This window comes from Sorex araneus, chromosome 1, assembly GCF_027595985.1.
Source record: "Sorex araneus isolate mSorAra2 chromosome 1, mSorAra2.pri, whole genome shotgun sequence".
NCBI classification, from domain to species: Eukaryota; Metazoa; Chordata; class Mammalia; order Eulipotyphla; family Soricidae; genus Sorex; species Sorex araneus.
The window spans coordinates 24,133,850-24,147,510 of NC_073302.1; the positions used below are offsets into that span (position 1 = coordinate 24,133,850).

Genomic DNA, 13,661 nt, shown 5'->3' on the forward strand with positions numbered 1-13,661 from the left:
GACAAATGTTGTCATGATCCAAACAGTGATGACTAGATTTGGACCCTGCTAGGGTGAGGAATGATTAATCTGACCTGAGTGCTGTAGTTGAGTCTGGCAAGATGTTGCCAGGAGAGCTGCCTTGCAAGCATCAATGTATCTCTTGCTATGTCTATCCAAAAATAACTGGTATTAAGATGGTAATAAGTGTTTGGAAAGAGGAAAGGAGAAAAACACTTTAAGAGTCAGGAAGGGCTTTGGAATGCCTGGCCCTCAGGAAGGGCTTTCTTATGTTGATTTTGCTACCTGGCTGGGTGTAGCCTAGAGGGCAAGGTGGGAGAGACAATTAGGGAGAGATCCAGAGAAGAGGCTGCAGTAGATCCAGAGAGAGGCCGGAGCGGGGAGTGTGGGAGATGAGAAAGATGGAAGATTGAATAAACGGTAACTAATCAGCAACCAGCTTGGTCCTCGTTCTTCCCTTGCCGGTCCTTGGCCAACAGCCGTCCCGGCCCAGCCCATACACAGCGGTTCCAGAGCACCGAACGCGGGTGGTGAGACAGCCGCCCGGAGAGCCCGCGAGTGCGTGTGCCCTTCTGCGAGCCTTAGTTTTTTACAAAGGACTATTGGCGAAGGTTATTTGCTCTTTGGGGATGGGTGTGATATGATGGTTTACTGTACTCCTAAAGTATGTAAATGTTTAAACGTGTGCAAACTATATTTGAAAAAATTTTTTAAATGCATTCTATTTCTTAGGGATAACAGATCATTTAATGTGGAGACTGAAAAAGAATTAAGGGCTTGTGGAGTTACAATACTTGCCACTTGTAACTCTGCAATAACAACATAGCTAATAGTTTGATTTCATGGATGTTAAAATTCTTTGGGATAACAACAAAATTGGAGATAGAAGTAAAATGAATTTATAATCAAAGGTTTTAATAAATATATTGAAAGTGCCATATTTATTATGTGTATTAGATGACTCGGACTGGAGAGATAGCAAAGCAGATAGAGTGTTTGCCTTGCATGCAGCCAACCTGGGTTCTATTCCTCCATCCCTCTCAGAGAGCCTGGCAAGCTACTGAGAGTATCTCATCTGCATGGCAGAACCTGGCAAGCTATCGGTGGCGATTCAATATGCCAAACACAGTAACAAGAAATCTCACAATGGAGACGTTACTGGTGCCCGCTCAAGCAAATCGAACAACAACGGGACAACAGTGCTACAGTGCTATAGATGACTTAACCAATTGAGTCAGAGGAGCTAATAGTCAGATTGGCACAAGACCTCAAGAGAGGAAAGGTTTTGCACAGTAATACAAAGGCATTGGGCTTTAAAACAGCAAAGAGGAAAAGATTAGTCACAAGTGTTAATAGTGAAGTAGACTTAAACTGGGACAAAATAAGCATATCAATTAAAAAAAGTCTACTTAAGAAAAAAATCACTCAAGAAAATAAAATTTCAAGTAAGGCAAAAGGGTATATAGATGTCTGCAAGGAGATTAGAGAATAAGGAAAAAAGGCAGACACAAAGAAGTAAATGGGAGGGGCTGGAGCGATAGCACAGTTGGTAGGGCGTTTGCCTTGCACGTGGCAGACCCGGTTCCATCCCCAGCATCCCATATGATCCCAAGAGCACTGCTAGGAGGAATCCCTGTGCATCATCACTGGGTGTGACCCTAAAAGAAAAAAAAAAGTAATTGGTTATCCTAAAACTATTTTAAGGGGACTGGGTTAAAAAAAATTAGGGAAAGTTCCTTGTAAAAGATTCCACAGTGAAACAAATTTGAGCTGTGTCAGGCAAGAAAAATGAAGAGGATGAAGAACTAAGAAGCTTGACTGTAGGTGGTGAGCAGTGAGAATAAGGTGTGAAATTCACTGCATCAAGACCGAGTTTTGAACTTGAGCTTGTCTGGCTACTGACTCTCCTATTACGAGAGAAGTTCTGTTCACTGCCTGCTTTAACTTTGCATCGACTTTAAAATCAAGGGATGATCTTCCTTCCCACTCACTCATTTTCACTTGCAGAGCTCCACAACTCTCCGCAGCGCCTCCGACACCATTGTTCGCTATGCAGCAGTAAATGCCGTCATCGCTGTCTTCCACGCTTAGGATGGTGAGGAGCTGCCCATTCTCCCGAATGCTGTACCGGGTATCAAAGAGCCTGGGGGTCGCAGAGAAAAATGGTAGGTGAGGGCCTTATCTGGGATTTATAATTAAGTGCTCAAACATGACTTGTCAAATAAGGCAGTTAAAGGTAGGAGGAAACGCCGATGAGTTTTTAATAACATAACAAATAACTCGGTAACAACAAAAAAATGGGTTCTTAATTCTAATAATCAGAACTAATAATCATTCTTAATTTTTAAAAAAATCATGCTTAATTTTAATAATCAGACCATCATTGAGTCCCTCATAAATGGTTTCAAAATGTTTAATGGTAAGATCAAATGTAAAGTAGAGTTCAACAACAACAAAATACAAAAAACAAACCAGGGCTGGAGCAATAGCACAGCAGGTAGGGCGTTTGCCTTGCACACGGCCGACCCGGGTTCGATTCCCAGCATCCCATATGGTCCCCTGAGCACTGCCAGGGGTAATTCCTGAGTGCAGAGCCAGGAGTGACTCCTGTGCATTGCCAGGTGTGACCCAAAAAGAAAAAAAAAAAACAACCAAACCAATCAATAAATGGGGAAGAGATGAACAGAAACCTGCTTAAGGTAGACAAGAAGACTTACTGATGAGCAAAAGAGATATAAAAAAAATTCTCTACATCACTTATCAGATTGGAGCAATAGCACAGTGGGTAGGGCATTTGCCTTGCATGCAGCTGACCCGGATTTGATTCCTCTGTCCCTCTCAGAGAGCCTGGCATGCTACCAAGAGTATCCCGCTGGCATGGCTGAGCCTGACAAGCTACCCATGGAGTATTCTATATGCCAAAAATAGTAACAAGTGTCACAATGGAGACGTTATTGGTGCGTGCTTGAGCAAATCAATGAACAATGGTTCTACAGTGCAACAGTGCCACAATGTTATAGTGCTACATCACTTTTCATCATGAAATGCAAATCAAACCTACAGTGATACTAGCACATATCAAAAAGAACGAAAACCAGTGTGGTGTGTATGTGGGGAACAAAGGAAACTCATTCGCTATTGGTGGGAATGTCTACTAGTCCAACCTAGTTAGAAATGAATGTGCACACTTCTCAAAAACACTAGGAATTGAACTTCCAGATGATTCAGCAATTGCACTTCTTGGTATTTGCCCCAAGAGCCCAAAACTTCTGTTCACAAAAGATACCTGTACTCCTATGTTCATTGCAGCATTATTCACAAGAGCCCAGATCTGGAAACAACCCTAGATTCCAAGAACAGATGTATCACTGAATCACTGTCACTGTCATCCCATTGCTCATTGATTTGCTTGAGCGGGCACCAGTAACGTCTCCATTGTGAAACTTGTTGTTACTGTTTTTGGCATATCGAATACGCCATGGGTAGCTTGCCAGGCTCTGCCATGCAGGTGAGATACTCTCAGTAGCTTGCTGGGCTTTGCTGCGTAGGGACAGAGGAATCAAACCCAGGTCAGCTGCATCCAAGGCAAACACCCTACCTGCTGTGCTTGACTGGATTAAAAAAAAATATGGCAAGTATATACAATGGAACATTACTCGGCTATAAGGAAAATTAACATTTGCCGTTACGTGGATGGATCAGGAGGGTATCATGCTGAGTAAAGTTAGAAGGGAAGGAACAGATAGAATGATCTCTCTCCTATGCGGGTTATAAAGTACCATTGTAAGGGAGTAACAAATGCCCAAAGGCACCAGGAACTGAGAAGTGTGTTCAATAGAAAGTGTATCACAAAGGAGAGGGTGTGGAAGAGGGACTCTGGGACTATGGTGGAGGGTAGGGTACTAGAATACTTCCTGTTTGAAACCGAAGTAATAACAGTTCATGAACACGGTACCTAAAATCAAATTAAAACTTTTTAAACAATCGAATGTAAACTTTACTTTATCAAGGAAGGGGTATCACTACCACAATATGTGAGGCTTCTGCCCATAAATCTAAGTAAAAGCTAGATAATGAGTACATATACATAAATATGAGGTGCAGAAAGGGTTAAATATTTATAGAACTAATGAGCAATGAGATGTGTTTTATTGAAACACATTAAAACAATTTTTATTTAGTACTTAACAAATGCCAAGCACAGATAGAGTTCTGCAGGACAAAATAACTTCAAACTAAAAATGATTTAAAAAGAGACTGGAAAGATAGTACAAGGAGTGAGGCTGTTGCTTTGTATGCAGGCAACCCACGTTCTATCCCTGGAGCCCTGATATTCCGTTAAGGTCCCCTAAGCCCATCAGGGGTGATCCCTGAGCCATGAGTAAGTCCTAAGCACCACCTGGTGTGACCCCCAAACACAACAAGCAAACAAACAAAAGGATAGTTCTCTAGCTTTTTCCCATGCCAGAGAAGCCTGTATTCTTTCTTGAACACACATTCCTTTCTTTCTCTGCTCTCATGTCTACATAAATTTCATTCAGTAAAAACCCTTGTTTCACTAAAAAAAAAGTTTTATAGAGGATAAATGTTAAAATGTTAAAACATAAAATGTTAAAACATTTATGTTAAAATGTTTGTTGACGGGGCTGGAATGATAGCATGGAGGGTAGGGCGTTTGCCTTGCATGCGGCCGACCCAAGTTTGATTCCCAGCATCCCATATGGTCCCCTAAATACCACCAGGGGTAATTCCTGAGTGCAGAACCAGGAGTGACCCCTGTGCATCGTTGGGTGTGACCCAAAAAGCAAAGAAAAAAAAATGTTTGTTGAAAAGGGGATTAAAGCAAGAGAAGAAAGCCAAGAGGGAATAGTAACTTAAAAGTAGGTTTGATAACCAAACAAAAATTATTTTTCCTTTTTTGGGAGATGATGCATCCCAAACAGTGCTCAGGGAGCCTTGAGGCTACTCCTGGCAACTCTTGGCCAACCAGGTCAGACGCTTCAATGCTGGGGTCCTGGATTACAGAGATACTCAGGCTCTGCAGTACTACAGACCACCAGGCCAGCCCAGCAGAACTAGGAGACCATTAGTGCCACACATTGAGGTCCTCAAGGGACCATGTGGTGCAAGGCATGCACCTTGGTCCTATTACTGCCTCCCCAACCTTAAAGGAAAATTTGGGGGATCTTCCAAGTAGTACTTAGGAGACCTGGGAAGCCCTCCTGGAGATTCTCAGTAATTCAGGCTGACATTTCAATGTAGGGAACCCAAAGCTGTGTTGATACTCCAGCCCTGCACATCCTGGCAGTGCTCAGGAGTCTTTACTTGCTGCACTTGGTGATGCAGTGCTGGGATACAAAGCAAGTCTACTGCATGTGAATCATGCATTTTAACCCCTGTACTGTCTCTTTAATGTCTTTAAATGAAGATTTTTTTTTTTTACTTTTTGGGTCACATACCCAGCGATGCACAGGGGTTACTCGTGGCTCTGCACTCAGGAATTACTCCTTGCGGTGCTCAGGGGACCATATGGGATGCTGAGAATTGAACCTGGGTCGGCCGCGTGCAAGGCAAACACCCTACCCACTGTGCTATTGCTCCAGCCCCTAAATCAAGATTCTTTATGTAAAATTAATACACTAGACCAAAGTATCTTACACTCTGTGATATGAACCCAAATGGGGCCATGTTACTGAATATGATGGTTGTGAAAAAGTTAGCAACAGTAAAAAGGTTCTGAATGTACAATGACAAAAAACTAAGTTGACTTCATAAACCATACTCAACTGAGATTTTAACAAAATGTCAGTCACCTGATATTCAAAGATCAAGAACTTGCCTAGTTATGAAGCAACATAGCTTGAAAACCTGAATTTCTTAAATACTGAAATAAATTTTAGGTTAAATTAGGATAGAATTTCCAGTAATTTCTGGAATGGCCTTTAAACGTACTATAGCTCTTTCACTATATATGTGAAGTGAAGCGCTCAGCGTTGACAATTATAAAATCAAAATATCATTCATCTCTGAAAAATGTTGAAGATGCTTTCCATCCTACAGTATCAAGTATTTAGCCGATATTTATTTATGTAAAAATAAAGAAGCATATTCTTCTCAAAATGAAAATTTGCTTTTGGCTTTACTACATGGTAGCACTCTAGCACTGTCTTCCCATTGTTCACCGATTTGCTCAAGCGGGCACCAGTAACGTCTCCATTGTGAGACTTGTTACTGTTTTTGGCTTATCAAGTATGCCACAGGTAGCTTACTAGGCTGTGCCATGCAGGTGGGATATTCTCCGAGCTTGCCGGGCTCTCCGAGAGGGATGGAGGACTCGAACCCGGGTTGGCCATGTGCAAGGCAAACACCCTATCCACTGTGCTATCGCTCCAGTCCTTACTACATGGTAGGTAAAGTATATGTAATGTACTTTTTGTACTTAATGTAAAATGTAATAATTATTTTAAAATAAAATTTCTTTACAACTATAAGTAAATGCTTAATTTGTATATCTAATTCATGTACTTATATACCTGAGACCACAAGAACATTTCTTGGACAAAAAGGGGTCATGAGTAGGAAAAGTTTAAGCCGTGGCTTAGACAGAAAAGTGATCTCCAAAAGATTCATACTCTACTCTCTAGAAGTCGTAAGTGTGCTGCTACCTTACATGGCAAAAGAAATTTTTGCAAATGTCAATGATTTTAAATGGTTTCTCTTGTATTATCCTGATGGATATGATGCAATCATGAGTGTACTTAAATGATGGAAGAGGAAGCTGATGAGTCAGAGGAGACGTGGCAATGAGAGAGGAAGAAATGATGTGATGCAGAGCTTTGAAAATTGAGGCAGAGACCCAGAAACTCAGGCGGCCTCTAGAAGCTGGAGAAGGAAAGAAATATGATCCTCCTCTGAAGTCTCCAGGAAAAATTCAGTACAGCCAAGACCGCAAATCTCTCTTGATTTTTCATCAGAGAGATCAATTTCAGACTTCTGACCTTCATATAATATGTTTATATTGTTTCATGCCACTAAATATGTGTTAATTTGCTACAGTAGAAGTAGGAAATTCATACAATGTGAAAACAAAAAAATGGAAAGAAAGTGTTTCTTAATGTTTAATCTTAATTTATATACTAGTCCATGCGATTGACATAAGCACTGGTTACTTAATCAAGTCACATAAAATACTGAGAATGCTCAGTGTCGTGTCATTTTTTGTTTTGTTTGCTTTTTATGTTTCAGCTGTTTCAGCTGTCATGAAAAATGCTGATACTGGGCAATTCTACAGACATAATTATGGACCAAAAGTTCAGACAATTACATACAAAATTTTCAAGATTTTTAATTTGTTGGATAGTTATTCTGTAACAAGAAAAAACAGCTTTTATATTGTGAGGGATATTACCAAGTGTCTATTAGTTTAAAATAGACATTTTTTTACAACAGTTTTATATTCATAGTAAACAGAAATGATAGTTACAGTGTTCCATTAATGGACACCTCATATTTGGTTTCTCCTATAATAGACTAGTGTCGTGCATTTGTTATAATTAACAATTTATTATAATTAATACAATCATTGTTGGTACTTTATTAACTAGAGTCTCAGTTGATTGATGTTTTTCTTATTTTTTTTGTCTTTTTCTATTCTGTGATCTCTATCAGAGTATCACATTAGATATAATTGATATTTTCCCTGGTATTTTTTTGACTGTGACAACTTCTAAGACGTTTCTTTTTACTTTGAATGCTTTGAGGATTACTGGCTAAGTATTTTGCTGAATGCTCCTAACTTGGAATCTTTTTTGTATATTTATCATAATTAAATTAGTCTTCTGGATTAGAAGAGGATGAACATCATTATAAAATATCATTTTTTCATGTTATAATTAGGGTTAGAGTTTAGTAAAACTAAAAAAAATTGTAAAATTGTAAGTTTTGTTCAGCCAAGCTCGTGAACTTTGTCTTCGGTTACCAACTCTAGTTCCAATGTCAGCTATATTATCTGCCAGGAAACTAAGGTGCCATTGCTTACAAATTTTTTAGTTTTACTTTTATCAAATAGCAAACAATGAAAGAGCAGCATAATCTTTATATGCCAGGTGGAAATGATCTCTGTTTGCAAGTCTGACTTATTATAGAATCAATTAGGCTCTTCTGATTTTCTAAAGAAAACGTCATGGTTACCTAGAGGTCAGACTCAAACAACATCCTTCATATTTCTGGGATATTAAAAGTTTAGGTGATGAGTGGTCCTATAAATTCACCCACCAATATTCTGGAAAATGTGTCCCAAGACCTAACATAATTATTCTTAATCACTATGAAATTTCCTATTGGTCATACTCTAGGGTCCATGTCTGCTCCATGTCAATTCAATTAATCACTGTTTCACTTTGAAAAGTTCTTCAATCTCACTCAAGTCCAGATCTTACACTAATAAAATAAGAAAAAATTCATTTCACATATTCTCGCACTGCCAAAAGCTGTGGGTTCATTTATGTCAAAGATAAACTGTAGGATAATTATGGGCATTTTTTTAAATCAGATAAAGGCAGAATACTCACTTAATGAGAATTTTATTTCGAGTCCAGGAAATTTCAGGCTGGGGATAGGATTCCACTGCACACATAAAAGTAGCCACCTCTTCAACTAGAGCGTCCACTGTTTCAAGAGGAGTGGTGATGACAGGGGCTGGAAGGAGAGAGGATATCAGATGAGAACATGCTAGAGTGTTATTTACTAAACCCTCTGTATTCAGTCGGCAGCCCCCGCATACCTGAATGAGAATTATGTTTCCCCAAAGCAGAAATTTGCTGAAAGGAAGGAAATGTTTATGCAGATAATTTTGACTCTACTTTCAAATCAGAATTTGAGACTCAAGAGAAGGTTTTTAGGAAAGTAAAACTCATAATTTGCTATTTATAACTAGAAATAGATCTAGAGTTTATGTGGCCCAAAGTTACATAATGTAGGCATCTTTTTAAAACAGTATAAATATGAAGTTTTGTAAGCTTTCTAAATATGTCAACACTTAAAGGAAAGGGAGACTGGAAAGAGAAATATTAATAATAGTTGTCTAGAAACAATTGTTTTGAAACTTCACAATATAGCTTTTCTATGAACACATTGCATGAACCCACTGAGGGTTTTAGAAAAGGTTCCTGCAAATGAAACAAAATATTATGAAACAAGTCAAATTTCAAATTGGGCAAAGATGAGCTGGATAGATAGTATAAGGGTTAAAGTGCATATCTGTCAAGAAGCAAATCCTGGCTTAATACCCAGGCATCATCTGATCTTTTGAGCACTGCCAGGTGCAGCCTTGGTGGTCTCTAAGCACCACTGAGTGTGTGTGAGATGGGGAGAGTGTCAACGTAATACCCAGTGCTGTGGGGCCTCAGAAGCATCACATTCTTTGAGCCTCACATTTAACCACCTGCCTGGTTGGCCAAGAATCTCCCAGACGGGCTCCAACTCCACTAAACACCACTTGTATGACCCTCCACCCCAAATGAGAAAATATTTTGACAGATATATCTTCAGTGAAGGCATACAAGTTGCAAACAAAGATATTAAAAGATGCTCAATATCACTAGCTATTAAGATGAACAAAAGCTTCAATTAGATACTATTTAAAAATTCACAAATGGCTTTAATCAAAAAGGAATTACAAACACAAAATTGTGGCAAAGAGTATGGTAGTACCTCAAAAACTTAAGCAATTATCCAACGATTCAACAATTCTACTTCTAGATATATACCCCCAAAACATTCAAAGCAAGACTCAAATATTTGTACATATAGAAGCATTATTATTAATAGCAAAAAGTAAAAGCAAGCCATATTTGCCAACAGATTAATGAATAAACAAATTGTAGTATATCCAAATGATAGATGATTATTTGATAATAACAATAATGGAAGCATTGATATATGCTATGACATGGATGAACATTGAAAATATGAGTTCTGTGAGTAAAAGCATTTAGTCACAAAGAACAGTTTATTATGATTCCATTTATATGAGATTTTTAGATACTACATTAGTGATTGCTCAGAACTGGGAAAGAAGAAAGAGGGATTAAGTGCTGATGGGCTGAGAGGTACAGGAATTTGTTTAGGTATAATAAAATTCTTTTGAAATTGGTTATAATGATGGATGCACAGCTATGTGATTATATACCTTAAATGAATAAAATGCCAAGTATGGGATATGTCTCAACAAGCTGGGGTTGGGGAATTATGTGTATGTGTTTGACAAACTAGACAAGAAAAAGTTGTATTGTTCATTCTCTCTTCCTACCACCTATGAAATGACATTCCTCTGGATTAGATGTGGGTTAAGTACTATAATATGTTGGTTACAGAGTGCATCACTCTTTTTCAGTTCATAAACTCATGAATCCCCCCAAAACAAAAAGGTAGGGTCCTAACCACCTCAAAAGTTGGGTGGTATAGAAAGTGCCAGCATCTGTATTGAGGTGAGTATAGGCAGACAATTGCATCATCTGATTAAAATTAATTACCACCATCGTTGCTTTGTAATTATTGTTATATTTTTTTACTAGTTTCCATGAAGCAGGCACTGGATTTCTGAAAAGCAAAAGATATGTATAGTACATATCTGCTATATAAAGCATATTATAAATAAGGAAAGATATATGTGTATATATACATATAGTAAATAGTACTGCTAAAATGAACTGCAATGCCCACCATAATTATTGAGTCTTTTCTTTGCTTCAAAAATAACTGAGATTGGACAACAAATTTTGTGGTTAAGTTAAAGCATAAGGTCTATCGTAAAATCACCCCTTATGACCACTTGCACTGCAAGGACAGAGCGGCACCACCTTACAGGGCCCCAACACTGAAGCACTCAGGCTCACTGTGGGGCCAGGTTTTCCTAAAAATGATCCCCAGACATCCTGTCCCCAGTTCCCTAGCACCACTGTGAAGCTCCCCCTAGATAAATAAACTTTATACTTGAGTTTATTCTTATTCAATATACAGAGAGGTGAGATGGAATAAGCCTATTATTTTATTATTATTTGCAGCAAAGTGACACAAATTTTGTTGAGATCAATTTAGATCAAATAGATAATTGTTAAGCTAATTTGAAAAATGGGTATGCAGAATTACTTGAGGGGTTATTAAGAAGCTTATAAATACCTTTCCATAATTTTCAGTAGTATAACACTCACATGGAGTTTGAATCTGCTTTATTTTTTATTTTTTTGCTTTTTGAGTCACACCTGGCGATGCACAGGGGTTACTCCTGGCTCTGCACTCAGGAATTACCCCTGGCCATGCTCAGGGGACCATATGGGATGCTGGGATTTGAACCCGGGTCGGCCTAGTACAAGGCAAACGCCCTACCCGCTGTGCTATCTCTCCAGCCCTGAATCTGCTTTTTAAAAGTAATTTATATAAAATCAGGAACCTGATATGTCAAGTTCACTCATGTCATTGACATTTCACATAAGAATAAATGTATTATTAATAATAATTTCATTGGCAGATGAGGAATGGTAGCTAAAAATCATTCATTGTCTCCACCTCACAGCTGAAATTCAAGATTAAGGTTGATTTCAAGTTCCTATATTATAACCCTAGACTTCACCATGTCTCTAGTATTGTACTGATTATAAAAATATTAAGAATGGAGAAGTACATTTGAATGAATATTGATTTCTGTGAGCAGAACAGGACTTAAATGCCATTCGCCCGTATTCCAACATCACCCAAATAAATCCGCTTTTAAATTTTTACTGACATAATCACAGAGTTGTACTGAATGAGATTTGTTGATGCAGCAGACTGTCTCTTATTTACTTTTATCCAGCTTTCATCTCAGCCAGAGCCTGTTTAAACTAAGGCATTATTTCTTCTCAATACAAGAATCGCTTGAATAACAAACACATGAAAACGAACACAACCGTTTTCTGAACCCAACGAATAGCAAAACTTGAACAATAGCTGCTTGAAGTAGAGGACATGATATTACTCTAAATTTGTGTTTTATAAGCTCTAGCACATTGACAAACCAACACGTGGTTGAAATAGTTGCTGATGAACAAAGAAGTTAGGTGTACCAGCTCCTTTCTAATAGTAAAATCCGAGCTCAGACTCCGAATATATCCATGCTTCTTTAAAATCCTGAATATAATCTTGCCTTTGTTGTTGTTTTGTTTGTTTTATCTCCCAAGCAGTGCTCATGGGGGCCAGGGAACACTCTCAGCAAAACTCAGACATTGAGACTGAATGATTCCATCATTACCAGGGACCAAGGCTGCAATGCCGAAGGGGTCCTGTGTGGAGTAGTTTGTTCAGTATGAGAAAACATGCACGTTAGAGAAATTTTAAATCCTCAAAGAAAGAGGGTATTCAGTATTGCTTACCACTTGGCATATGTTAAGAATACCCATGTTTATTCTATTTGTGATGTAATATGATTTTAAAGTTTTATTTATTGGGGGGACTGGAGTGATAGCACAGTAGTAGGGCATTTGCCTTGCACACGGACGACCCGGGTTCGATTCCTTCGCCCCTCTTGGAGAGGCTGGCAAGCTACCAAGAGTATTTCGCCCGCACAGCAGAGCCTGGCAAGCTACTCGTGGCGTATTCGATATGCCAAAAACAGTAACAAGTCTCACAATGGAGACATTACTTGTGCCCGCTCGAGCAAATCTATGAGCAACGGGATGACAGTGACAGTGATTTATTGGGGCTTGGAGCGATAGCACAGTGGGTAAGGCATTTCTCTTGCATGCCACTGACCCGGGTTTGACTCCCAGCATCCCATATGGTCCCCTGAGCACTGCCAGGGGTAAAACCTGAGTGCAGAGCTAGGAGTGACCCCTGTGCATCGCCGGGTGTGACCCAAAAAACAATAAATAAATAAATAAATAAATAAATAAATAAATAAATAAAAGTTTTATTTTTATGCCCTTGTAACATGTAAATTTCATTGAGAAACACTTATTAATACTAAATCACTAATTCTTTACTAATGAACACACTTCTGGGCCTTGCGTCTAGAAATGGTACTGGGAACAGACATGCAGGAAATCTGGCTGTCTCTTACAATTTCTAAAGTCATCTCTTCTGAAGGCAATCCTTTGAGTTAAGACATGATTTCATGGGAACCATGTAAAATATTACTTTCATGTTACCCAGAAGTTTTGTTATCCCCATTGCTGATCATCCTTAGTGTAGTCTGTAGCATCCCACACTGAGAACTTCTTGAGCTTATGAGGAAATGAAGGCCCACAGCAACTATGTATTTGCCCTCAGACATACAGAAGGACATTGGAAAGTAGGAAAAAGAACTTGATGCTAACATTCTCTTCCAGGTCGTCAAAATCCTTGTTTCACTTTCTTCATTATTTAATAGAGACTTCATAGTACGTTGCCATATTATTTCAACTTTTTTTACTAAGATTCTAATGAGGCTAGAGGCCTTACTAGCTGTATCAAACCTGGATAGCACCAATCCTGAACTAGTTGAATTACCTGTCATTTCTCCTCAGTTTATATAGTATTGTTGGATAAAGAGAAACAACGACATAGGTCAGATCCACTGTAAATGTGCAGTCCCCAGCCCCATTGGATTCTGAGCATGTCCCCAGAATCTCTGTATTCTCTGATCCACT

The 13,661-nt window shown here is 38.8% G+C and overlaps 1 protein-coding gene across 5 annotated transcripts in view; it reads right to left on the minus strand.

Annotated features, from left to right (window-relative positions):
* MUSK (muscle associated receptor tyrosine kinase) overlaps positions 1-13,661 on the minus strand; it is an 82,911-nt gene that overhangs the window by 66,000 nt on the left and 3,250 nt on the right. For all 5 annotated transcript variants that reach the window (XM_004600298.2, XM_004600296.2, XM_004600295.2 and 2 more), the window contains exons 2-3: positions 8,571-8,697; positions 1,992-2,143 (exon numbers count right to left, since the gene is read on the minus strand). In XM_004600298.2, the coding sequence (XP_004600355.1) occupies positions 1,992-2,143; positions 8,571-8,697 (279 nt within the window). The remainder of the gene's footprint in view (positions 1-1,991; positions 2,144-8,570; positions 8,698-13,661) is intronic.